Source organism: Oncorhynchus tshawytscha, linkage group LG16 (genome assembly GCF_018296145.1).
Source record: "Oncorhynchus tshawytscha isolate Ot180627B linkage group LG16, Otsh_v2.0, whole genome shotgun sequence".
Classification (NCBI taxonomy): Eukaryota; Metazoa; Chordata; class Actinopteri; order Salmoniformes; family Salmonidae; genus Oncorhynchus; species Oncorhynchus tshawytscha.
The window spans coordinates 66,327,237-66,354,411 of record NC_056444.1 but is presented as its reverse complement, the minus strand read 5'-3'; the positions used below and the strand labels follow the sequence as shown (position 1 = coordinate 66,354,411).

At 44.0% G+C, this 27,175-nt stretch overlaps 3 protein-coding genes and 1 long non-coding RNA gene across 14 annotated transcripts in view; 1 reads left to right on the top strand and 3 right to left on the bottom strand.

Annotated features, from left to right (window-relative positions):
- Positions 1-4,158, bottom strand: part of LOC112216138 (protein phosphatase 1 regulatory subunit 12B) — a 40,196-nt gene extending 36,038 nt beyond the window's left edge. For 2 of the 7 annotated variants that reach the window (XM_024375879.2, XM_024375878.2), the window contains exons 1-4: positions 4,020-4,155; positions 923-1,013; positions 506-724; positions 218-314 (exon numbers count right to left, since the gene is read on the bottom strand). In XM_024375879.2, coding sequence (XP_024231647.1) covers positions 218-314; positions 506-724; positions 923-1,013; positions 4,020-4,039 — 427 coding nt within the window. In that variant the 5' untranslated portion in view covers positions 4,040-4,155. Of the gene's footprint in view, positions 1-217; positions 315-505; positions 725-922; positions 1,014-4,019 lie in introns of all 7 variants that reach the window. The other 5 variants (XM_024375876.2, XM_024375882.2, XM_024375880.2 and 2 more) reach the window with 4 other exon arrangements.
- A 7,511-nt stretch (positions 4,159-11,669) lies between these two features.
- Positions 11,670-18,515, bottom strand: LOC112216137 (protein Ycf2). Of its 5 annotated transcripts, none has more exons than XM_024375872.2 (5): positions 17,756-18,515; positions 14,544-15,010; positions 14,289-14,439; positions 13,141-13,525; positions 11,670-12,538 (listed from the first exon to the last, which is right to left on the bottom strand). In XM_024375872.2, the coding sequence occupies exons 1-5, from the start codon at positions 18,032-18,034 to the stop codon at positions 12,534-12,536; spliced, it is 1,287 nt and encodes a 428-aa protein (XP_024231640.1). In that variant the 5' UTR covers positions 18,035-18,515; the 3' UTR covers positions 11,670-12,533. The 5 variants fall into 5 exon arrangements, with proteins under 5 accessions (XP_024231640.1, XP_024231639.1, XP_024231638.1 ...); XM_024375871.2 differs by having other exon boundaries at positions 14,280-14,439; positions 14,544-15,007; positions 17,756-18,513; XM_024375870.2 differs by having other exon boundaries at positions 14,280-14,439; positions 17,756-18,512.
- Positions 18,516-22,266: 3,751 nt separating this feature from the next.
- Positions 22,267-27,175, bottom strand: part of LOC112216136 (immunoglobulin-like and fibronectin type III domain-containing protein 1) — a 42,929-nt gene continuing 38,020 nt past the window's right edge. Inside the window, exons 19-30 of the mRNA XM_024375869.1 lie at positions 26,996-27,120; positions 26,760-26,901; positions 26,252-26,545; positions 25,745-26,041; positions 25,376-25,555; positions 25,137-25,265; positions 24,669-24,977; positions 24,431-24,516; positions 24,123-24,315; positions 23,592-23,888; positions 23,004-23,330; positions 22,267-22,884 (exon numbers count right to left, since the gene is read on the bottom strand). Of these exons, the coding sequence (XP_024231637.1) occupies positions 22,880-22,884; positions 23,004-23,330; positions 23,592-23,888; positions 24,123-24,315; positions 24,431-24,516; positions 24,669-24,977; positions 25,137-25,265; positions 25,376-25,555; positions 25,745-26,041; positions 26,252-26,545; positions 26,760-26,901; positions 26,996-27,120 (2,384 nt within the window). The 3' untranslated portion in view covers positions 22,267-22,879. The remainder of the gene's footprint in view (positions 22,885-23,003; positions 23,331-23,591; positions 23,889-24,122; positions 24,316-24,430; positions 24,517-24,668; positions 24,978-25,136; positions 25,266-25,375; positions 25,556-25,744; positions 26,042-26,251; positions 26,546-26,759; positions 26,902-26,995; positions 27,121-27,175) is intronic.
- LOC121839629 lies at positions 23,245-24,028 on the top strand. The gene is made up of 2 exons (XR_006079089.1): positions 23,245-23,354; positions 23,616-24,028. It is a non-coding gene; the product is annotated as an uncharacterized LOC121839629 (long non-coding RNA).

Sequence of the window (27,175 nt, the reverse complement as noted above, 5' to 3'; positions counted from 1 at the left end):
AACAACTGATCCACTGACTGTATAAAGTCTTACATAAACTGGGTGTCAGGTATAACTTGTTCTTCCTATGGTACAGTATGTCACATGACAAGGATATTTGGGAAGAGTAACATTTCTGTAAAGAAGCAACTTCCTGAACATGGTTGAGCAGAAAAATGTAAACACATCTGTATTCAGTCATAACTGTGTGACTGTGTACAATGGTTGGGTTTCTGACCTCTGGAGGATGTGCGGTTGGCCAGGCTGGTATAGTGCCCACTAGCAGAGGAATATTCTGCCTCCATGGTCCCCAGCCTTGATCTATGATTTCCGAGCTTGAAATGAGAAAAAAACTGCACTTCAATGCTTGGCTCATCTGAACCTCAAACCTCGCAGCTACTATAGTACAAGATGATCTCTCACAAAATTACATTATCATAGATTATCTACTGTAACAATAACTAATGACAACAATACAATCCTGAGGGGAAAGGCTAACACAAAATTATTACATTTTTATCCCCACCTCATCTATCTCCCTGCTCCATGTGGGACTGTGATCCTCTGTCTCCATAGACTGAGCCAGTTTGGTCCTGGTCTCTCCTCTGTCCCCTGCAGCCCATTTCCCCCGCAGACAGGACCTGTCAGTCAGTCTGCTATGTCCATCTGCTGTCTGTCTGTCTCTGTCCAGGGGAGACAGGCTGTTGGTCCTCTGAGCTTCCTTCAGTTCAGCCAGGGTCACACCCTGAGGAAGACACAGACAGTACATCCTAAGATCAACAAGATACTACAGATAAATAGTCCAACAAAATCACATTGATACCAAAGAATATCTTGGGGCCAGTTTTCCTATCTTGGGGCCTAGTCTTGGATTTGTAATGAAGAATTTCCATTTAAACATGCATTTTCAGTCCTGGCCTGTGGAGTGCGTTTTGTTTAGTACCTGTGTGGATCTGCGGGTTTGCCTGGCTTGGCGGGATCTGGCCTTCCTCTGAGACTCTGCCTCCTCATCTCTCACTGGGGTTAGATAGGACCTGCATAGGTTGGAAACAAGGCAGCAGCACTTTGCAGGGCATACAGTGCATTCAGGAAGTATTCAAACCCCTTGACTTTTTCCAAATTTTGTTACATTAGACATATTCTAAAATTGATTCAATTATTTATTTTCTTCATCAATATTCACACAATAACGCATAACGACAAAGTGCAAACAGGTTGATATTTTTTTTGCACATTTATAAAAAAAACAGTACATACCTTATTTACATAGGTATTCAGACCCTTTTTCTACAACTTGATTGGAGTCCACTTGTGGTAAATTCAATTGATTGGACATGATTTGGAAAGGCACACACCTGTCTATATAAGGTCCCACAGTTGACCGTGCATGTCAGAGCAAAAAAAAAAGTCATGAGGTTGAAGGAATTGTCTGTAGAGCTCAGAGACAGGATTGTGTTGAAGAGCATATCTGGGGAAGGGTACCAAAAAATGCAGCATTGAAGGTCCCCAAGAACACAGTGGCCTCCATCATTCTTAAATGGAAGAAGTTAGGAACCACTAAGACTCTTCCTAAAGCTGGCCGCCCGGCCAAACTGAGCAATCAGGGGAGAAGGGCCTTGGTCAGGGAGGTGACCAAGAACCTGATGGTCACTCTGACAGAGCTCAAGAGTTCCTCTGTGGAGATGGGACAACCTTCCAGAAGGACAACCCTCTCTGCAGCACTCCACCAATCAGGCCTTTATGGCCAGATGTGGCCAGATGGAAGCCACTCCTTAGTAAAAGGCACATGACAGCCCGCTTGGAGTTTGCCAAAAGGCACCTAAAGGACTCAGACCATGAGAAACAAGATTATCTGGTCTGACGAAACCAAGAGTTACATCTGGAGGAAACCTGGCACCATCCCTATGGTGAAGCATGGTGGTGGCAGCATCATGCTTTGGGAACGTTTTTCAGTGACAGGGACTGGGAGACTAGTCAGGACTGAGGGAAAGATGAACGGAGCAAAGAACATAGATGTCCTTGATGAAAACCTGTTCCAAAGCCCTCAGGAATTCTGATTGTGGACGAAGGGTCACCTTCCAACGGGACAACGACCCTAAGCACACAGCCAAGACAACTTAGGAGTGGCTTCAGAACAGGTCTCTGAATATCCTTGAGTGGCCCAGCCAAAGCCCGGACTTGAACCTGATCGAACATCTCTGCAGAGACCTGAAAATAGCTGTCCAGCGACGCTCCCCATCCAACCTGACACGGCTTGAGAGGATCTGCAGGGAAGTTTGTAGCGTCATACCCAAGAAGACTCAATGCTGTAAATCGCTGCCAAAGGTGCTTCAACAAAGTACTGAGTAATGGGTCTGAATACTTATGTAAATGTACTATTTCAGTTAATTTTATGTTTTTTATAAATTAGCAAACATTTCTAAAAAACAGTTTTTGCTTTGTTATTATGGGGTAGTGTGTGTAGATTGATAATTTAAAAAAACAAACAATTTTAGAATAAGGCTGTAACGTAACAAAATGAGGAAAAAGTCAAGGGTCTTAATGACTTTCCAAATGCATTGTAGCTGTCATGCCCTATAAATAGCTTCAATGAACTCTGGCCATGCTCTGGTCACACACTTGTCACCTTGTACTGGAACACAGCACGAGGTGACGACATATCAGGGTGAGGTGACATTATGCTCAAATTATCAACAAAACCTTTCAAGATAAGAGGGTGGGAGTGCAATCAAGTGATCGTTTTGAAAGGTACTGCACCAAAACAAATATTCACAGGAGGTTACATATAATAACTATGTGTTTCATGCAATGACTTGGGTGAAGCTGCTTTTACTACATACTATTTCTCACAAGTAAATGTATGCAGAATGTGTTCAGTTGTGCATACAGTGCCTGATGTAATCACAAAACAACTATGGATTGTACAAAGCACACAATAAGTTCACAGTAAATAACCCCCCTCAATCAATACTACAATGCTCTTAGGACGTTATGTGGTATTCCTTTCATGATCATGTTTAATGCCTCTAGCGTGGACAGTAGCCAATCAATGACCTCTAAGAGACAGCCATGTTAGCAGCCATTGGCTCCATAGAGAGGGGAAGAGTCGAGTAAGCAGCATTCAATCTAATGGCTCGTTGTTCCCACTAGTACCGGCTGCCGGCTGCACTCCCTCCCTCTTTCTGTACTGAGTGCCGATCAATCAACTTCTGCTGTGCCGGAGAGGCACCATCCACACCCTCCATCGTGAGAGAAAGCTTAAGTCGACCGACGGTCAGGACGTCAGCCTACTACATTATTTAACACTGACTGCAGGGCTGTGGATGGCTACATTACTATCAACTGTGATGTAGCCAGGTAGCCGAAAAGTCACTGGTTTGAATCCCCGATAAAAATCTGTGGAGGTGCAAGGCATTTAACACTAATTGCTCCCGTGAGTCGCTTTGAATAAGAATGTCTGCTAAATAATTGTAATGTAAACTGTGATTCTACAGCAACATTACAAATCATATTTCTACACAGTGGAATGACTTGAGGCAAACGTGATACAGGAGACGTCCTACAGTACATTTGCTTACGTTGCAGGATATAAAAACACTTGTTTTAAGCATGTTCAATTTGATTTAAGCATGTCCAATTTCATTTAAGCATCTCCAATTTCATTTAAGCATCTCCAATTTCCATACCAAATGCATTATATAGGATACATTTGTTGGGGTTGTAATTTAAACATAGTGATGGGAGGTATTTGAGTGCCAATGCATTTAGTTTACTAAATATGTACAGCACTATACACACACCCACACTCCTATAAATTCAGCTAACACAACCCAGGAGCACCAAATTCCCACACAGTACAATTCAAATACCAGGGAAGGGTATACCTTCCACTTGCAGGAAATCCCAAGCAACACCAGTGAGAGGCCGCACCACGTTCACTCTCAGATCAAAGTAAAAGACATATATTCTCACATTCTGCACAGGGAAGTCATGCAGATAGGGAGATAGGATAGGGTTCAGGGTAGGAATTAGTTCCATACCTGGGCAGGCAGGCTTGCATGGTCCCAGGCTGCTGAAGGTCAGAGACCGGTGGAGAGAGACTGCAGTGGGAGAGGCCGGATACGATCCTGAGAGAGGGAGTGATTGGAAGAGAGAGAGGGAGCGATAATGGAGGACGGGGGAGGGACAGAAGAGTGGGACAGGGCGGAAGGGAGAGAGAGAAAGAGAGAGCGAGAGACTGTATCCTCCCCATCAGCTGGGCAAGGCGAGGCACAGTGTGTTCAATACAGACTCATAGGTGGGCTGCGGGGCACTCTGAGCCAATTGCGTCTCCAAGAGCCTGATGCAAGCAATGCAGTTTATACGCCACACAGAACACAACAAGCATGTTCAATGGGATCGACATTAGCAAGTGCTGCGCAGATTTGCCAAACTTGATCACATTATGAGGGTAGAAGATGATTTGTAGATCAGTGATTCTGTGCTGGTCTTCAGGCCGATCTTCTCTAACATGATGAAAATGGTCACATACAGCAGTATTACATACACACAATGGTTGCAGTCTTTACAAATGTAGAAATAATTCTATAACATGATACTAATCCATTGTGAATTATCACATTAACTTCCTGGGGCCTTACCCTTTAACGTGTAACAATGGAATAAAACATCATGGATGGGTGTAAACAAGTTAGACATTATTTCTGGTCAGATTGAATGATTTTCAAGTATGCAGTAGCTCATCAACTTAGCTTAATAGATAAAATAATAGCAAACCATAGTATTTGGCAGTACCAAACCAGCAAATGCAGAAACAGGCGTTTGCAACTATATACACACGTCTTATCTGTGTTTTTCAGGATTTCATCATGAGTCATTCCTTACATTAGTCCAAGGGCCACAGAACAAAAAAGGCCTTCGAAAAAGGTGAGGTAATTTTATTAAGCTGAAGAATTTCTGATCTACAACTTGTAAAAGTTGCACATTAATTAAATATTATAAATAAAAGGTACGATTTTGAAATCAAAGCACATTTTGGGTCATTTCCATGTTACATCTTGGTTACAATTGTTACACACTTGTTTTTACCTAACCGGCGTCAGATGGCACTATTATTCCTTTGACATTTTTGTCATATTGTGCGTCCAACTTTAACCCAGCTGCCTATACACTCCCCGGCGACCGCCTCGTACATTAAAAATCCTTCATTCAGGAAGCAGCATTAGCCACTCTAGCATGGCAGTGGAAAATTGGGTTTTATTAAGGCAGTACACATATTTTCCATGTGGGCCATTAAATCCCATTAAGGATGAAATGACGCCTTTGCAGCCTGAATGAAGGATGTATCATGTATGACCCGGTCACCGGGGGTCACAAGTGTATAGCCTGCTGGGCACATTAAAGTCGGATGCAGATGACAAACGATGTAAAAGGACTAATAGTCCCATCTTTCGAGAGCTGTGTTAGCTAGCAAACGTTGTACTGTCTTTAGTTTGGCTAGCAGGCAAGTGCAATGATGGCCCTTGTAGGCTAAATACAGCTGCCAAAACATCTTATATTAAATGAGAAAACCATTGCTCATTTCAAGGTTCATCTGGATCAGTGATGGTGCTTTAGCTGATGCAAGGAAACTGAACGCACAACGTTATATGTGCCAGTGTGCAACAAAATTAACCAAGGTGAAACATAGCAACGTCGGAACGTTCCTATGGAAATTACCCAGGATGCATGATTTCTTTGATTAATGAAAAAACATTTGCAAGTTTTGAATCACACAGTATTCATGTTTATAGAATTATCTTCAAAGTGTTGTTGAGATTTAACAGGTCTATTTTCTAGATTATGGAACTACACATTTTTGGTGTGTGGTCCTTGGACTACATGGCATGCACTGACATGTGGAAAACATATTACAGACACTCACTTTTCCACAATATACAGTGGAGAGAACAAGTATTTGATAACCTGCATAATCTGCAGTGTTTCCTACATACAAAGCATGTAGAGGTCTGTCATTTTTATCATATGTACACTTCAACTGTGAGAGACGGAATCTAAAACAAAAATCCAGAAAATCACATTGTATGATTTTTAAGTAATTCATTTGCATTTTTTGATACATGAGAAAAGCAGAACTTAATATTTGGTACAGAAAACTTTGTTTGCAAATACAGAGATCATACGTTTCCTGTAGTTCTTGACCAGGTTTGCACACACTGCAGCAGGGATTTTGGCCCACTCCTTCATACAGACCTTCTCCAGATCCTTCAGGTTTCGGGGCTGTCGAAAAAATCATCCCAAAGAATGATGTTTCCACCTCCATGCTTCATGGTTGGGACGGTGTTCTTGGGGTTGTACTCATCCTTCTTCTTCCTCCAAACACGGCAAGTGGAGTTTAGACCAAAAAGCTCTATTTTTGTCTCATCAGACCACATGACCTTCTCCCATTCCTCCCCTGGATCATCCAGATGGTCATTGGCAAACTTCAGACGGGCCTGGACTTGAGCTGGCTTGAGCAGGGGGACCTTGCGTGCGCCGCAGGATTTTAATCCATGACGGCAGAGTGTGTTACTAATGGTTTTCTTTGAGACTGTGGTCCCAGCTCTCTTCAGGTCATTGACCAGGTCCTGACATGTAGTTCTGGGCTGATCCCTCACCTTCCTCATGATCATTGATGCCCCACGAGGTGAGATCTTGCATGGAGCCCCAGACTGAGGGTGATTGACCGTCATCTTGAACTTCTTCCATTTTCTAATAATTGCGCCAACAGTTGTTGCCTTCTCACCAAGCTGCTTGCCTATTGTCCTGTAGCCCATCCCAGCCTCGTGCAGGTCCTTATCCCTTATGTCCTTACACAGCTCTCTGGTCTTGGCCATTGTGGAGAGGTTGGAGTCTGTTTGATTGAGTGTGTGGACAGGTGTCTTTTATACAGGTAACGAGTTCAAACAGGTGCAGTTAATACAGGTAATGAGTGGAGAACAGGTGGGCTTCTTTAAAGAAAAACTAACAGGTCTGCGAGAGCCGGAATTCTTACTGATTGCTAGGTGATCAAATAATTATGTCATGCAATAAAATGCAAATGAATTACTTAAAAATAATACAATGTGATTTTCTGGATTTTTGTTTTAGATTCTGTCTCTCACAGTTAAAGTGTACCTATGATAAAAATTACAGACCTCTACATGCTTTGTAAGTAGGAAAACCTGCAAAATCGGCAGTGTATCAAATACTTGTTCTCCCCACTGTACAGTGGGGCAAAAAAGTATTTAGTCAGCCACCAATTGTGCAAGTTCTCCCACTTAAAAAGATGAGAGGCCTGTAATTTTCATCATAGGTACACTTCAACTATGAACAGACAAAAATTAAGGAAAAAAAATCCAGAAAATCACTTTGTAGGATTTTTAATGAATTTATTTGCAAATTATGGTGCAAAATAAGTATTTGGTCACCTACAAACAAGCAAGATTTCTGGCTCTCACAGACCTGTAACTTCTTCTTTAAGAGGCTCCTCTGTCCTCCACTCGTTACCTGTATTAATGGCACTTGTTTGAACTTGTTATCAGTATAAAAGACACCTGTCCACAACCTCAAACAGTCACACTCCAAACTCCACTATGGCCAAGACCAAAGAGCTGTCAAAGGACACCAGAAACAAAATTGTAGACCTGCACCAGGCTGGGAAGGCTGAATCTGCAATAGGTAAGCAGCTTGGTTTGAAGAAATCAACTGTGGGAGGAATTATTAGGAAATGGAAGACATACAAGACCACTGATAATCTCCCTCGATCTGGGGCTCCACGCAAGATCTCAAAATGATCACAAGAACGGTGAGCAAAAATCCCGGAACCACACGGGGGGACCTAGTGAATGACCTGCAGAGAGCTGGGACCAAAGTAACAAAGCCTACCAACAGTAACACACTACGCCGAAAAGGGACTCAAATCCTGCAGTGCCAGACGTGTCCCCCTGCTTAAGCCAGTACATGTCCAGGCCCATCTGAAGTTTGCTAGAGAGCATTTGGATGATCCAGAAGAAGATTGGGAGAATGTCATATGGTCAGATGAAACCAAAATATAACTTTTTGGTAAAAACTCAACTCGTCGTGTTTGGCCGACAAAGAATGCTGAGTTGCATCCAAAGAACACCATACCTACTGTGAAGGATGGGGGTGTAAACATCATGCTTTGGGGCTGTTTTTCTGCAAAGGGACCAGGACGACTGATCCGTGTAAAGGAAAGAATGAATGGGGCCATGTATCGTGAGATTTTGAGTGAAAACCTCCTTCCATCAGCAAGGGCATTGAAGATGAAACGTGGCTGGGTCTTTCAGCATGAAAATGATCCCAAACACACCGCCCAGGAAACGAAGGAGTGGCTTCGTAAGAAGAATTTCAAGGTCCTGGCGTGGCCTAGCCAGTCTCCAGATCTCAACCCCATAGAAAATCTTTGGAGGGAGTTGAAAGTCCGTGTTGCCCAGCATCAGCCCCAAAACATCACTGCTCTAGAGGAGATCTGCATGGAGGAATGGGACAAAATACCAGCAACAGTGTGTGAAAACCTTGTGAAGACTTACAGAAAACGTTTGACCTCTGTCATTGCCAACAAAGGGTATATAACAAAGTATTGAGATAAACTTTTGTTATTGACCAAATACTTACAATGTGATTTTCTGGATTTTTTTCATAGTTGAAGTGTATCTATGATGAAATTTACTGTTACAGTTTTCTTCCGTCGAAGGAGAGGAGGACCAAAATGCAGTGTAGTTCGTGTTCAACATTTTTAATAAAAGACGATAATGTGAACACTACACACATACAAAATAACAAACGTGGCAAAACCCGAAACAGTCCTATCTGGTGCAGAGAACACAAAGACAGGAAACAACCACCCACAAACCCCAATACAAAACAAGCTACCTAAATATGGTGCCCAATCAGAGACAATGACTAACACCTGCCTCCGATTGAGGACCATATCAGGCCATACATAGAAACGGACAAACTAGACACAGAACATAGAATGCCCACCCAGCTCACATCCTGACCAACACTAAAACAAGGAAAACACAAAAGAACTATGGTCAGAACGTGACAGTACCACCCCCCCCTCCCCAAGGTGCGGACTCCGACCGCACAACCTAAACCTATAGGGGAGGGTCTGGGTGGATATCTGTCCGTGGTGGCGGCTCTGGCCCTGGACCCCACTCCACCATTGTCTTTGTCCACCTCCTTAGCGTCCTTTGAGTGGTGACCCTCGCCACCGACCTTGGCCTAGGAACCTTAACAAAGGGCCCCACTGGACTGAGGAGCGCCTCTGGACTGAGGGGTGCTTCCTGACTGAGGAAACTCCTCCGGACTGAGGGACAGCTCCGGACTGAGGGGCAACTCATGACCGAGGGGTAGCTCATGACCGAGGGGTAGCTCAGGATCGAGGGGTAGCTCAGGACTGAGGGGTAGCTCAGGACTGAGAAGTAGCTCAGGACTGAGAGGTAGCTCAGGACTGAGAGATAGCTCAGGCTGGTTGATGGCTCTGGCAGCTTCTGGCTGACTGATGGCTCGGGCAGCTCCTGGCTGACTGGCGGCTCGGGCAGCTCCTGGCTGACTGGCGGCTCGGGCAGCTCCTGGCTGACTGGCGGCTCTGGCAGATCCTGGCTGAATGGCAGCTCTGGCATATCCTGGCTGAATGGCAGCTCTGGCGGATCCTGGCGGCTCTGGCGGATCCTGGCTGACTGGCGGCTCCTTGCAGACTGGCAGCTCCTTGCAGACCGGCGGCTCTGGCGGCTCCTTGCAGACTGGCGGCTGTGGCGGCTCCTTGCAGACTGGCGGCTCTGGTGGCTCCTTGCAGACTGGCGGCTCCTTGCAGACCGGCGGCTCTGGCGGCTCCTTGCAGACTGGCGGCTCCTTGCAGACTGGCGGCTCTGGTGGCTCCTTGCAGACTGGCGGCTCCTTGCAGACTGGCGGCTCATGACAGACGGGAGACTCTAGCAGCTCTGGACAGACTGGAGACTCTAGCAGCTCTGAACATACGGGAGACTCTAGCATCTCTGGACAGACGGGAGACTCTAGCAGCTCTGGACAGACGGGAGACTAGCAGCTCTGGACAGACGGGAGACTCTGGCAGCGCTGGAGATGAGGAAGGCTCTGACAGCAGTGGACAGGTGGGAGCATCTGTAGGGCTGAGACGGAGAGACAGCTTGGTGCGGGGAGCTGCCACCGGAGGGCTGGTGCGTGGAGGTGGCACTGGATAGACGGGACCGTGCAGGCGCACTGGAGCTCTTGAGCATCGGGCCTGCCCAACCTTACCTGGTTGAATGCTCCCGGTCACCCTGCCAGTGCGGCGAGGTGGAATAGCCCGTACTGGGTTGTGCAGGCGAACCGGGGACACCATGCGTAAGGCTGGTGCCATGTACACCGGCCCAAGGAGACGCACTGGAGACCAGATGCGTAGAGCCGGCTTCATGGCACCTGGCTCGATGCCCACTCTAGCCCGGCCGATACGAGGAGCTGGTATGTACCACACCGGACTATGCATCCGCACTGGGGACACCGTACGCTCCACAGCATAACGGTGCCTGCCCGGTCTCTCTCGCCCTCCGGTAAGCACAGGAAGTTGGTGCAGGTCTCCTACCTGGCTTCGCCACACTTCCTGTGTGCCCCCCCAAGAAATTTTTGGGGCTGACTCTCGGGCTTCCATCCGCGCCGCCGTGCTGTCTCCTCATACCAGCGCCTCTCTTGCCTTCGCTGCGTCCAGCTCTTCTTTGGGGCGACGATATTCTCCTGGCTGTGCCCAGGGTCCTTTCCCGTCTAGGATCTCCTCCCAAGTCCATTTCTCCAAATAGTGCTGCCTCTCCTGCTGCTGCTGCTGCTGCTGCTGCTGCTGCTTGCTGCTGCTTGCTGCTGCTGCATGTTACCACGCCGCTTGGTCCTGTTGTGGTGGGTGGTTCTGTAACGGTTTTCTTCCGTCGAAGGAGAGGAGGACCAAAATGCAGCGTAGTTCGTGTTCAACATGTTTAATAAAAGATGATAACGTGAACACTACACACATACAAAATAACAAATGTGGCAAAACCCGAAACAGTCCTATCTGGTGCAGCGAACACAAAGACAGGGAACAACCACCCACAAACCCAAACACAAAACAAGCTACCTAAATATGGTTCCCAATCAGAGACAATGACTAACACCTGCCTCTGATTGAGAACCATATCAGGCCATACATAGAAACGGACAAACTAGACACGCAACATAGAATGCCCACCCAGCTCACGTCCTGACCAACACTAAAACAAGGAAAACACAAAAGAACTATGGTCAGAACGTGACAATTACAGGCCTCTCTCATCTTTTTAAGTGGGAGAACTTACACAATCGGTGGCTGACTAAATACTTTTTTGCCCCACTGTATATATGCTGCTAAGTAGCACTAAGTGGGACCACCGTTCACAGCAGTAAATGAATAGGAATGTAAAAATGTCAACGCAACAGGGGACTCAGATGCAGTACAGGCTACAGAGTTGATTGTACACAGAGAATAAGTGTGTCACTGCCACCACATGTTCACTCCATGTCCCTGGAATGAAGGCATTTTCTGCAACTGTATAATTACAAGACTGTATCCAACACATTCACTTCAGTTCATATGAGATACTACTCAATCAATCATTAAAAAATATTTTAAAAACATGGAGACAGAGTTCAGTTTAAAAATAACGGAGGAATCAGGGTTTATTTGATTAAAGATGCATCACAGAGATCTGAGATGAGCAGTACGTTGTGAGAGACAGAAGACGAACCCATGCCTTGGCAGTAACAGTGCACTTTGGGTACAGACAAAAGTCAAAAGAAAAGTGAAACAAAAATACAACTACTAGACTAATATAATCTTTAGTAAAGCTGCATGAACATTTGAGAATTTCATAGATATGGCCCTTGCTACCCCCCCATGCTATTCCTGTACTAAGCGGTTTTGACAGTGTAAACAAATAGGATACAGTAACTTACGTTCAGTAACTTTAGTTCCGCTTCCCTTATTCCAATCAAAATCCCAAGACACATTTCAGACAATGACAAAAGGAAAGCCCATCCATGTCAACAAGACAGGCACATTTTGTCTTTGTCTGATTGTGTGTGACAGTGTGTGAGTGAATGAGTGTTTTTTCTGTTGGCTTTTCATTTTCTCCCTGTCACATTGGACTCTGACGGCTAGAACTGAGCTTGCAGAAAAAGTGTGACAGTTTGGTGTACAGAAAATAATCTATAGAAATACAGCTGTGTTGTTAAAATAGATGAAGGCTTCTTGAGGTTGGTATTGGCAGGTGAGTCCTGAATATTATTAACCATTGCCTGACCAGGTAGCCTTCTCAAACACACATTCATTGAGGTAACAATACTGATTCCAGAGAGTTGTGTAGATTCTATTGACCAGCCATTTCCCTTGGAGAGACAAACAAAATGTTTATTGCACCTCAACATCAGCAATGCCTTCCCATTTGTCACGATGCAGACTGAACGTGTCCATTATCCTCTGTGAGTGTGGTGGCTGTCATTGCTGCTTACATTCACACTGTAATATAGAATAACATTACAGTTAACATTACAGTTATTTGACAGGTCAATGGCAATGTTCTTCACTAAAGGCCTTAGAGCTGACCAGGCAAATCAGAAAAACATTTCATATACTATTGCCCACAACAACCTTTAGTGAGGAACATTGCTCTACCAATGAGAGAAGATATTGATACCCTAAATGGTCTGTTGTCATACTTTGTAAGTGGAGTCAATAACACTTCACATTATATGGAGTACAGGTTACATTAATTGCACTTTGCTCCTATACCTGTGTAATAACACTGCAATTAGACTAGTAACAACATTGTATTACCACATTAGTGCTCCTCACTTGAAACGACAATTTCTGTAAGGTTAGGCCAAAAGAGGTCACAGATAAATTGTAAAAGCCTTGAAATAAAGATGAATAACCTGTGCACATAACATCAGCCTGGTGAAGGGCTGATGAGGACTTTGAGTTGAAACGTTGCACAATAACAATGCGGGAGCTTTCATCGGTGTGCAGGGATCCATCTTTATTTCTTCATCTGTACCCTGCACCTTGCAGTAACTGGAAGTTTGTACTCTAGTTTGAAATAGATTAGAAGACAGACTTACATTCCTCCTCAGTAGAGGCCTCATCTTCTTCCAGTTGTTCCTCCTCTTCCTCCATGGCCTGCTCCTCCTCTTGCTCATCTTCTGCTTCAGAATCCTCTTCTTCCGCCTGCTCTTCTACATTCTCTACTGCCTGCACCTCCTCCACCACCTCCTCTGGTGCTGCCTCTGCCAAGTCCTCCTGCTCCTCCTTCACCCCCTCCTCCTCTGCAGAAGCAGTCTGTTCCTCTGTGACAGCCGAATCCTCCTGTACAACAGACTTCCCATCTAAGTGAGCCGCCTCCTTCTCTCCCACATCCTCAGCAGGAGCAGCCTGCTCCTCTTCCGCAGAAGCAGCCTCTTCCTCCACCTCCTCTGAGGGCTCATCTGCTTGACCCCCTCCTTCCAGCTGAAACATACATAATTATAGTTAGTACTTAGGGGAAGTACAGGGCCTATGGTTACTTTGTAATCACATTGATGTAATTTATTTGGCCTACATTACAGTATATGAATGGGAATACAACATTTACCCAGAATTCATCAGAGAATCCACAGCAGGCAATTAGCCTCTACACACTAATGGGTTAGCAGCAATCTCATAAAAGTTCCCCATGGGCACATACTAGGCAAAAATAGTTACGAGAATGTGCATGCTCCTCTGTACAAAATACACCTCTGTACAAATACACGTTAGGAACACTAATGCTTAGATGAGAAACTGTGATGAAAAGGTTTTAAAAGGCATTATAACTGGGTGGTTCAAGCTCTGAATGTTGATTGGCTGACAGCTGTGGTATATCAGACCGTATACCACAGGTATGACAAAACATGTATTTTTACTGCTCTAATTATGTTGGTAACCAGTTTATAATAGCAATAAGGCACCTCGGGGAGTTTGTGGTATATGGCCAATATACCACGGCTAAGGGCTGTATCCAGGCACTCCGCGTTGCGTCGTGCATAAGAACAGCCCTTAGTCGTGGTATATTGGCCATATGCCACACCCCCTCGGGCCTTACTGCTTAAATAACCTGTGACCAGTCCTAACGTACCACTATATAAGACAATTCATAAACAGAAGTATATTTGAGGGTGACCCAGTCCCCTTCTACCACAATATTCTAAACCCTGGCATGTGTGAGACTTCCTGTAGTTGTTACCCGGGCGACCTGTTTCTGCACGACCTCCAGCTGAGCGTGGAGCTCAGAGTGCAGACTGTGAGCCACTGAGTTCTGCTCCTGCAGACTTTGTTGTACTGTCACCAGCTGCCCCTCTCTGGCCTGCTGGGCACTCTGAGACTGCACTGTCTCAATCAGTTCTCTGAAACACAGGTATGCATACACAGTGAAACCAACCAATACAATGGAAGATACAACAACACCAAACATTTCAAACCTCTTTCCAATTCCCAATACACTACATACCTGACACTTGTGATCTCCGCTGTACTGGCCTCCAGTTGAGCCTTGTTGGCAGACAGCTGTTCCTTCACCCCCAGGAGGTCTGATGCCTGGCCCTCCATGGTGGCACTCAGGGTGCCCAGCAGCCCTGCCCTCTCGGCCAGGCTCCCTGTCAGGCCCTCCACGCTCTGGGCCAGCTCTGTGCTCAACCCCGCCAGGCCCTCCACCTGCAGCCGGACAGCCTCAAACTCCTCGCTCTTCCCCTTCAGCATGGCCTGCAGCTGAGTCAGCTGCTCCGTGGACACAGTGGCCTGCTGTATCTCAGCCAGCTGGGCGTTCATCTCTGTGTGGAGGGAGAGGACCTGGGCGGGCAGGTCTAAGGTCTTTAGCTGCTCAGCCATGGCCAGGGCCATGACTACTTGCTTCTGGACCAGCGTGTAAGACTCTTCCAGGGTGTTGAGGCGAAGCTCGAAGTCACTGGTACTATGCTGCTGCAAGGACATGAAACAGAAATAGCTCAGAGTCCGCGCATAGTGCAGCCAATAGCAAGTAAGTGAGCAATCTTTATCAAGTATTTTACCTCTCATGCTATTCATCCTGACGGAAAACGATCTATTGGTTGAGACAGTTACAGTAAGTGGGTGTAAAGAAATGAGAACAAGATATTGACCAGGTTGACCTGTAGAATAATCCTATGATTTAAGTAGGCCAATTTAATTCTGTCAGCAGTTATGTGAATCCACATCCTGGCCCCATCAGTGACGAAGTCCCACTGTGTGAAGGCTAACCTGTCATCTTATAAGTTAAGGATGGTCTCCCTTCCTGTGCCGGGGGAATACCACTGTAATGACTCTCCCCACAGTATGAGGACAGAACACTGTGGCTGCTTTCTAGCAATACTGACACTATTCATAGGATACTAGCTCAAGCATTTACATTTTACACATTAGTAATTTAGCAGATGCACTTATCTAGAGCAATTTACAGTTAATGCATTCATCTTAAGATAGACAACCACATATCACAGTCATAGTAAATACATTTTTACTCAATAAAGTAGCTATCATAAAAGTCAGAGTTAGTAAGGGGGAAAAGAGTGAAGTACGAGTGTTAGTTCACCAAAAGCTTACTTCTTCTGAATTCCTGCCTCTCAACAATAGGGGTTCACCTTACTCTGCATGCAGAAAGTCTCTGACTCTGGCCCCTCAAGTGTTGCACAATCCCTAGCCTCAAATGTAATTTCCTGAACTGGGGGCAAACAAACCTTCACTCATGGGTGTAACAGCTACATAGGTTACTCACTTTGTATATTTGCTGTGACCCACAAGGTGAAATTGTGGCATAGTGTGTGTATGGTGAGGTCAATGTGCAAACATGTTAAGGATTTTTATGTGGAAAATCACATGCCTGTATTTAGCCCTGCAACCAGGTGTTGACAGCCAACTTTTTGCCTTGTAAAAGAACTTCAACAAACGTGTGAATGCTGGTTTCCTATCTCTCAACAGTGTGTATGAAGTACCTGTAATACCTGTATGTGGGGCCATGGTTTAATACTACATAATGACTTCTCATTGACGCAGGGTATTTTGGTATGTATAACACATGTTCCAAAGTAACTTAGAACATGCATTAAGCATGTGCAGATACTAGCGCATATACCTCCTCATCCTAATTGGGAAGTAAATTGAGCCCATAAAACGGGTTCAATTAGTCTACAAATTCCCCTCTGCACTAATTGTTTTGGAAACACTCACCCGGGTGGCCACATCTGAATCGGTATAATCTCTAGAACATGTTTCTATGTATGATAAAAGACCAGCCAGGGAACCAGTGCAATGAAGCTGGAAAACTAATAGGAGTGCATGTTACAGGGACTCACCACAAGTAAGGTCAATATCGAGTGTTGTAGCAGGCTATTTTTATCCCCATATAGACAACTGGCTTCTTCATTTGAGCCACTGCACAGTGCACACTGAAATCAGTACCATGACTATGTGAAGCATGGTTTCAAGCAGGGTCAACTGCTGTAAGACTGGAGTCGAATTGGAAGTAGAATGTGTTTATTTCAAAACGCTTATACAGTTAATCTTTTATTGAAACATGTCTATATTCTAGGGACATGCAGTGGCTTATGTTATTTATGTACCCTAACAAACTATTGGTGCAGTCAGTGTTCCCACATTGTAGGTCAAATTTAATCCCCATTACAAATGGCAACAGCTGCATGATGTGCACCTCAACCTAGTCTCAGAGCATTTTGTCTTATTCTGTACATAAAACTGAGACACTCCATTTAGTATGATGTTACATTTCATATGGTACACTATGTATTAATTTGTGGATGTCCACCACCATTTTCCTATAATATGTTACGAATTACAATTAGTATCATATGTTATGAATTCGCAAAACGTACATGTTTCGAATTTGCAGAACATATATGTTATGAATTGTAGCTAGGTGGCTAGTTGGCTAACATTAGCTAAGCTAGGGGTTAGGGTTCAAGGTTAGGGTTAAGTTTAGGAGTTAGGGTAAATGGTTAAGGTTAGGAAAAGGGTTAGCTAAAAGGGTTAAGGTTAGAGTTGGGGGAAGGGTTAGCTAACATGCTAGGTCGTTGCAAAATAGCTAAAAAGTTAGAAGTAGTTGAAAAGTTGCTAATTAGCTACAATGCTAAAGTTATTTGAACTCACAAGCTTTGGGTTGCTAGACGTTCGTGTTATAAGTGTTATACGTACAACCAACCACCCTCATATATTTTTTTGCCATAAGTAACTGTCTGTGTTATGTAACCATTGCAAACCTAACATATCATACTAAATGGTGTGTCTCTGATTTACGTACGGAATAAAACGATATGCTCTGAGACCAGGTTGCGCACCTTGACAGGGGTTAGAAATAGAATAATTTGCGACTCACTTCGGTTCAGTGTCTTGGCAGTATTACATCAGTTCAGAACTATCATATCCTATCCTGAAATTTTGCTGAAAACTGCAGGCAGGCTATAGGAAGGCATATACATACCGACTGCTAGAGCTTTCCATAGTACTGAATGCAAAATAAATTAGGACGGTCAAAATAGTATTGCAATGGGTCTAAACACAGAAGGATTTTGATCACAAAAAAACGTTGCACAGAATGTTACTTTGACAATTTGCTGACGCATGGAAACTTCAGAGCCTTTGTAATGCGCCTATTATTTTTGCCCATGGTCTCATTACGCATGGTTAACTATTTACCTTTTCATTTGTCTGTCGAATTTCTTCCTGGAAGGACTGAAGCGTCACCATCTTCATCTGCATGCCCATGAAGTTGTCTGCTAAGTAGGTTATACTTTGGTGCTGCTGGAAACAGAACCATGTCCCGGTGGCACCTCCGATCACAATCATAAGGATTGAAATTAACAATAGCACATTCTGGTTTCCACCTCGCGCCTCCGGTTCTGATGATTCATGAATCAAATGGTTAAAGTCTTCGTGGTTGTGTTTGTTCTTCTTCCCTCGGTGCTTTGCTGTCATTTTAACACAGTAGCGTAGTAGTTCCAACAGTATAATGGCCAGAGGTGGTGAAGGAGCGGTGGTGGAAAGATGGATGTTTGCTCCGGTGCTGCGGTGACTTCTCCAAACACGTCTTTCTTGTATTAATTAATTGATATTACAACGCGTAAATTGGTCCTCATTCAATACCAGTAAACAAAGTAGCAAAAAGAGAGAGTTCTTAGTGAAGGGGTGGTTTGGGCTGCAAATAAGAAAATAAAGAAGCGTGTGGTACCCCGTTCCATAAAGAGAAGAGTGCGCGAGAGGCGTTTAGTGCCGGAGAGTGGCTCGTCTCCCTGTAATGTGTGCTGCTCAGTCTTACCTATTCAGTCCCTCCAGGATTCCACGATTATTGTGTTCAAATTAGTCGCAAAAAGCGAAATGCAGTGACGAGAGAAAAAGTTTGTTGACTTCTGGCTTCATTTAACGATATTATGCTGTACATGTGCGTTGATTGGTTGAAATTGCCAGCCCTCTTTTTGTAATGCGGCGTTGGGTCAGTTTTGTGAGAAATTGTTGCTACGAATTTGACTGTTTAATGCCGAAATAGTGCAGTGATTGGTCAAATTTGCAAGTCCTTGCTTGCATAATATGCGGGGAATTGTTGATTTTGCAACTAAAACATTTTGATAGCAGAATCCTGAAGGGACTGAATAATACAAAGTCCAAACTTGTGGTAATGATGTACAGTGCACTCGGAAAGTATTCAGACACAGCCTTGTTCTGAAATAAATGCATTTTTTCCCTCATCAATCTACACATAATACCCCATACTGACAAAGTGAAAACAGGTTTTTAGAAATGTTATTACAAATAAAATGTATTACAAATAAAACACTGAAATACCTTATTTACATAAGTATTCAGACCCTTTGCTATGAGACTCGAAATTGAGCTCAGGTGCATCCTGTTTCCATTGATCATCCTTGAGATGTTTCTACAACTTGATTGGAGTCCACCTGTGGTAAATTCAATTGATTGGACATCATTTGGAAAGGCACACACCTGTCTATATAAGGTCCCACAGTTGACAGTGGATGTCAGAATAAAAACCAAGCCATGAGGTCGAAGGAATTGTCTGATCTGGGGAAGGGTACAAAAACATTTATGCAGCATTGAAGGTCTCCAAGAACAGTGGCCTCCGTCATTCTTAAATGGAAGAAGTTTGGAACCACCAAGACTCTTCCTAGAGCTGGACCCCCGGCCAAACTGAGCAATTGGGAGAGAAGGGCTTTGGTCAGGGAGGTGACCAACACCCCGATGGTCTGACCGAGCTTCAGAGTTCTTCTGTGGAGAGACAAGAACCTTCCAGAAGGACAATCATCTCTGCAAAACTCCACCAATCAGGCCTTTATGGTAGCATGACTAGACGGAAGCCACTCCTCAGTAAAAGGCACATGACAGCCCACTTGGAGTTGGCAAAAAAAGCACCTAAAGGACTCTAAGACCATGAGAAACAAGATTCTCTGTTCTGATGAAACCAAGATTGAACTCTTTGGCCTGAATGCCAAGTGTCGCGTCTGGAGAAAACCTGGCACCATCTCTACAGTGAAGCACAGTGGTGGCAGCACCATGCTGTGGGGATGTTTTTCAGCGGCAGGGACTGGGAGACTAGTCAGGATCGAGGGAAAGATGAACGGAGCAAAGTACAGAAAAATCCTTGATGAAAACCTGCTCCTGAGTGCTCAGGACCTCAGACTGAGGCCAAGGTTAACAAGACAACAACCCTAAGCACACAGCCCAGACAACACAGGAGTGGATTCGGGACAAGTCTCTGAAGGTCCTTAAGTGGCCCAACCAGTGCCCGGACTTGAACCCGATCAAACATCTCTGGGGATACCTGAAAATAGCTGTGCAGCGACGTTCCCATCCAACCTGACAGAGCTTGAGAGGATCTGCAGAGAAGAATGAGAGAAACTCCCCAAATACAGGTGTGCCAAGTATGTAGCGTCATACCCAAGAAGACTCGAGGCTGTAATCGCAGCCAAAGGCGCTTCAACAAAGTACTGAGTAAAGGGTCTGAATACTTATGTAAATTTGATATGACTAGTTTTATGTTTAATATGTTTGCAAAAATGTCTAAAAAAACAGTTTTTGCTTTTCAAGTATGGGGTATTGTGTGTAGATTGATGAGTATCACAACTCAGGATATGACCCAAATGCAGACACAGAAGGCAGATAGTACAGTTCTCAATATTTTATTATAACACAGGGCAAAGGGCAGGTCGAGGACAGGCAGAGGTTCGTAATCAGGTCAGATTCAGACAGGTACAGGACAGAAGGCAGGCTCGGGGTCAGGGCAGGCAGAAAGGTCAGAACTGGTAAAACTAGGAAACAAACACTTGAGAAACAGGAAAATGGGAAAGAATGCTGGTAAGACCTGACAAGACAAGACAAACTGGCAACAGACAAACAGAGAACACAGGTATAAATGCTCAGGGGATAATGGGGAAGATGGGTGATACCTGGACGGGGTGGAGACAAGCACAAAGACAGGTGAAACCGATCAGGCGGAAAAAACTATTTAATCAAGTTTAGAATAAGGCTGTAACCTAACAAAATGTGGAAAAAGTTAAGGGGTATATGAATACTTTCCGAATGCACTGTATATAATTTTCTATGCATGCCTTAGTTCGGCACCACCATGTTGTCGTGTCTTTGGCTATGCCAGATTAAGTGATATGACATGCTATTCTATGAAATAATATAAAATAATTTATCCGTAATTAATATTACCTGATGGAGCTAATCATGTAAATGTAACTCACTAGAGAGTCGGGGCACCACAAAATAATATTTATAGAGCTGTTATCTTCCGAATAAACTCTTAAAGACCTAGTAATATTTTACATCAATAGCAGTCAATATTAATCGTCACCTTAATTCAGTCTCATCTGAAAGTTGTAAATTCTTGGTCTTCATGAACCCTGGCTAACGAGTTGAATCAGCAACACAAAATTGGGTTTCATTATTTATTTACTAAATACCTAACTAATCACACAGAATTACACAAACACATAATTAATCATAACTTGATTACAAATTACGTCACAAAGGAAAACGTCCCTAGCTGGCGGAACAGATATGACAACTGGTTACACAAAAGAAAAGGGACTGGGTTTGAGTGAACGAGCGGGAAGACTGAGGGACACAGGGAGAAGCTGTGCTATCGTAAATAGAGTATCTAAATGCATTCTAAATTACTGCCAATTGGAAAAGGAAAATGCAATAAATATTTACTCTGAGCTGCGCTTCAGTAGGTTGGTGGTAGATGGAAGGCCGTGTTGCCCAACCGAGTCCTTTGTCCTTTGAAGAATGTCTCTGTTGGTAAATTGGATACGTTGTAGTAACATCGTTGTGTGGTAGATGGGATACTCTGTCTGTTCCTTCCTAACCTGCGTTTGCAGCTGCTGTTGCTAACTCAACAGCTAGGAGGTATCAATTCTTAAATGAATAAGTGTTCAAAGTTCATACCATTCGCAACCAAAGCTCATGCTGATGTTGGCTTCGTTCTGTAGTTATTATCTGACCGTCGTCCTCACATCCTCGGAACAGGAGGTTACATTGTTGTCACGGCTTTACATAGGAAGGGAGAGGAGGGCGTGTTGGAAGTTTTTTATAGCCCATCTCGCTTCACAGGGGCGGGCCACTGATTGAGCATAGCCCTAACCTTATAAAATCCCAAATCTCACATTTTAGAAGCTAAAATCACATTTCATCCCATCACAAATAATTTCATATTCAAACATTTAAATTGAACAACAATTCCATGTGAATCCGATAACTCTGATGTGTAGACTTTCCACTGTAGAGTTTATGTCATCTTATCATTGATGAGAATGTCTCAGATGACAACCGAACTGACATCATATTCATTAAGTACCACCGCATATGCTCAATTGGTCGGATTACCAGAATATAGTTAATTTCCCCCCACCTTCTGATGTTCCCAGAATCTCTATGTTAACCAAAGGGGTTTGCAAATGTAACATCAGTAGGGTAGAGAGGAAAAAGGGGGGAAGAGGTATTTATGACCTTCATAAACCTACCCCCAGGCCAACGTCATGACAAAGCTTCTTAGTGACTGAGTACGCAATTATCAGTATGTAGCCTAAATTATGAATAGGCTCTATAGAGGTGGGGAGATGTGTGTTGTAAATCTTCATTTTGTGTCTTTCAAAAAGCCTTAAAAAACATTTCACAATTACAACAACTTTGCCAAACCCTTTATTTGCATTGCATGTTACAAGTGACATAGTTGAGTTCTCAAAAGAATTGACAGCACAGCTCAGTTATTTTCTGTGGTCATATTTAGTATTTCATGGGACCTACAGTAATCTGTCCACTGCATTCATGTCTATTGCCATCCCTTCCACAGGCTTTACACAACACTTTCTGTATGTGTGTGTGTGTGTGTGTGTACACTTTCGGTCACTTTCTAGTATGTTTTTATTCGGAATGTCAACATTATTCAGCATGAAATTAGTATGTTTAACATTGCAACAAAATTGGAGAGGGTTTTGGTAATAAAGTGATTTAGGATCAGAATTAATTTAAGTCTAGGAAACCCCAACTCCCAGGATGGGTCAATGCCATCTCGATTCGGGTCCTTTTAGGTCGTGAAATATCCACATCAAACATAATGATCAAAAACGATCACTCTTGTCATTTTTACTTACTAGCCTTAACAAACACAGTGCATGTCTTACAAGCAGTACAGTCATGCATTTTGGAAAATAACTTAATTCAATCATATAACAAAATTGACATTTTCCACCTTGATACATAATAACGCCTCTACATACTGAAGCACTGCAAAATGTTTCTTCATTCTGTGAGCAAGAGAGAGAGAGAGAAACAATATTACCCTATTTTAATTACATTAAATAATATTCTAACTCACACCGAGGTACTAAACATGTTTATCAGAGCAGGTCAGTGGAGTTCTCACCTCTGACTGTGAGTTTGGTGGAGGACTCGGCCCTCCCCAGGGCACTTTCTATTTGGATGTTGTACTCGCCCCAGTCTTTGGGGGTCACACGGAGTATCAGCAAGGAGCAGACACCACAGATGTTCGTGATCAAGTAGTTGGTGTTAGTGTTGAGGCTGATGTTGTTGCGGTACCAAGTGACGCGAGGCTTGGGATTTCCCTTTATGGCACAGCTCATATAGCACTCGTAGCCTTTGGGTGCTGTGTGCTGTCTCAGTGGCACAAGGAAGGCTGGAGCGGTCCGCAAATCACACGTTTTGTAGGCTGGCATGTTTACCACAAATGTGTCTAGAGAAGAAACATGGCAGAAAGGTAAAATGCTCATCTTACATGTAATGCTTAAGTTAAAATAGCAGCATTTTATAAAGGGTTCATAGATTGTTCATACATTTGTAATAAACCGTTATAATAGCACATTAGTACTTGTCAAATGTTGAGCATAATGACTGCTATTGATTATACTGTTATTAGTACCTGTCTATCCATAAAAGCTGATTTATATGACTTATTTATATGGCAAAGTATCTCTCTCTGCCTGGCTTCTAATACCTTTCCTCCTCTCGCTTCCCCAAGTGGGAGACTCAGACGGAGCAGACATGCCCATGTCATTCTTGGCGTAGACCCTGAAGTGGTACTCCCTGCCAGGCATAATGTTACAAGCCGTGAACTTGTTGTTGAAGAGCCGGTCAGCCACCGTGCTCCATGAGCCTTTGGTGGAGTCCCGTTTAGACACAGAGTAGTGAAGGTGGTCGTCACGCTTCTCATCAGGGGATGGCTCCCAAATCACAGTCACAGTGCCTGGGACGTTCTCCTCAAGTTCTACTGGTCCTGGAGGCTTGGGATCATCTACAGCCAGAGTCAGAGATGATAGTCAGTATGATGTTATACTTCGCGAGGACATTCTATCATTAGGTGGTAATTGTTGTTGATTCACTTATGGCCAATGTTCATTGTGACTGCTGATATTTAAAATACTTTCTTTGTGAGTACGGGCCTTGGCTGTCTTTTTCATCTTGTGCAAGTTCCAATCCCTTCTCAGTCTGAAACACACTAGGAGAGCTTTACTGTATGTTACTGTACCTGTAACCCTGACCTCCACGCTGAAGCTCTCCTGGCCCACTAGATTTTTGACCACTATGGTGTAGATCCCTGAATCAGAGCGCTCAGAGGAAGTGATCAGAAGTTGAGATGACGATTCAGAGTTGGAGATATTGACCCGCTTCAGCAAAGGAACATCGTCCTTCAGCCACGTGACTTCTGGCCATGGGGATGCCTGTTAATAACAAGACGATTAAAACATAATCAGGATTTAAAACATCAAGATAGCATGCATTGCACATGCTCTTAAAGCATATGCCAATTACCAGTTTCACCTCTTACCCTCTTACCTCAAAGTTTAAGAGGATCCTGACAGAATTTCCAGCTCTCACCACCATGAAACTCTTCATCTTATTATCGGTGAAGCATGGTCTCACTGAAAAACAGTGACAAAAATAAATGAGGACATTTGAAACTCATCTTATGTAACTCTTACTTACGTAGGCTTATTGGGTGATTATCCCCAATGTAGGCTAAAACAGACAAACAATACAACATATTCCCAATGAACGCATCATCGTCACCCACCAGGTGGAGGCATGGCCAGGATGTAGTTGTCCAGATCCTGAGGCACTCCTTCTCCTCCGTCATTGATAGCAATCACCCTGATCCAGTACATGGCCATGGCCTTCAGGCTTTTCACAGTGAAGGTGGTCAAGATGATGGGGGTGACATTACAGCGGGTCCAGTCTATGCACTCAGCCTGCCTGACCTCTATAAAATACCCTTTGGCCTCATCCTGGACCCCCACTTCCTCTGTGGGTTTGTTCCAGGACAGGGAGAGGGCGGTGTAGGATGTGTCTGCCACCTTCAGATCTTCCACTTTCCCTGGGGGATCTAAAACAAACACAGTCGTAAATCTAATGGCCATACATCATTGACTTCAAACAAATTAACAATATAAACAAGCATCTAAATAAACAATTATTTCAGAAAATATGGTGTTTTATTATAGTTGTACATGTTGCTCGCACTTTGAAAGGATGTATGACTTACTCTTTGGGTCTTTTGCGAAAATAAACTCTGAAGGGGAACTGGGCTCGCTGAGTCCAGAGACATTGATAGCATAAACTCTGAACTCATATTCGTTCCCTGCTACAACATCTGTCACTGCACGTTTCTTTTCTAGTCGTGAGGAGAAACAGAATCAGTCATAGAAAGTCCAATACAATTGAATTCATTAAACCAAAGAAGCTGTGGTATACTAACGCCCCTAATTCACTAAAAGAAGAGACCTTGGATAGGCTCATCTGTAGGGTTGACAGGACTCCAAAGATTACTCCCCTTCTTGCGTTTTTCCAAGTTGTAGCCCAGGATGCGAGACTCGCCAGTGTCGGTCGGGGTAGACCATGTCAGGTTGATGCAGTTGTTAAAAGCACTAGCCACTTTTGGTGGGGCAGGGCTGCTAGGAAAGGCTGAGATATTTCAGAGAAATTACATAACATTTCGTGTTTGGGTAACACTTTTCAAAATGTTCTGTTATAATACCCAAATAAGGTTATCGTAAGCACAACTTTTGAAGTAGATTCTAATGACAACATATAACCACTTACGTGACATTGTTGACATCCACTATAAACCTACTAAACCTACAACTAGCTCACCCAAGGTGCCAGCCGTGAGGTCATCAGTCTCCATCATCTCACTGACGCCCTCCTCGGTGACCACCCTGATACGATAGCAATACTTCCTGCCGTGTTCCACGTCGTTATCCTTGTATTCGGGCACGCCAGGGATGTCCCCCAGCTTCTTCCAAGTGTTGCGGCCAACTTGCTGGCGCTCCAGGTTGTAGTTTATTACTGGGCAGCCACCGTCGTCCTTTGGAGCTCTCCATTTGATATGAATACAAGAGGCTGTGCTTTCGAGGACCTCCACAGGGCCCTGGGGCGCAGTGGGTTTGTCTACCAGATCAGACAGAGAGAGAGAGAGGTCACATTACCCTAGCCAAAACAGTCTGCAGTCATGTCTCTGCATTGGAATTTAAGAGAGAGAACTGACTGTCCACAGCACAGATACACCTGAATATCTCTGAACAATGATTGAACTGAGACAGTTCAATCATCGTTCTTGAATTGAACTAATTCAAACATTGGTTCCATTTCTCAACTCACCGAGGACAATGAGTCTTGAGATAGCCTCCATGGTACCATGTTCGTTCTTGAGCTTGATCTTGATCTCTCCAGTGTCTTTGCGCTGGCACTTGCTGAGGAGCAGGCGGCTTTGGGTGAAGGACTTCTCTATCTTGGTGGTGTTATCGTCCAGGAGCTCCTCTCCTTTTCTGTACCACTGGATCTTCATGGGCTCGCGGCCCACAAAGGGCAGTTTGAAAGTGGTGCTATTCCCCACTTTGACTATGACCGGCTGAGAGAACGCAGACAGATCATCAGGGTCAAACCTGGGAGGGTCTGAATAGGACACAGATCATGCAATGTAACTGACATTTGACTCAACTGCAATTTTTTCAATTTTTTTATCTGAATACTAAAAGTGGCAAACTTTTTTTAAGTGCATAATGATTTTATAATTTGAGTATTGTGAAATGGCTACTCAAATTAGGTTGAGACAGCGTAGACATTGTATTGTACATATAACCAAAATGAATGCCTTTCGTTTTCTAACCTTCCACATTCAGCATTGCCTCAGTTTTACGCCCGTCTGCCTCAAAGCGGTATTTTCCAGAGTCTTCCTCCTGACAACGGTTGATGACCAGCTTGTGGTTTGCACCATCTCTGGACATTATGTGTCCATCATCTGCTGTCAACTGTCAGGGAAGATATATATTATAATTTATCTTAAGATATTATCAAATAAAAATATATTGGGGGGTGAGAATGACAAAGATAATTCAGTCTAACCTTCTTGCTATTTCTGTACCAGGTCCCTTCACAATTATCATTGCTCAGCTTACACATCAGTTCTGCAGGCTGGCCAATGAGGGCATGGACATTTGACAACCCGCTTACGAACTGAACTCCTGGATCTGGCATACACAACAGCAAACAATTAGGGACTTAAGACTGGTTTTATTACATTTG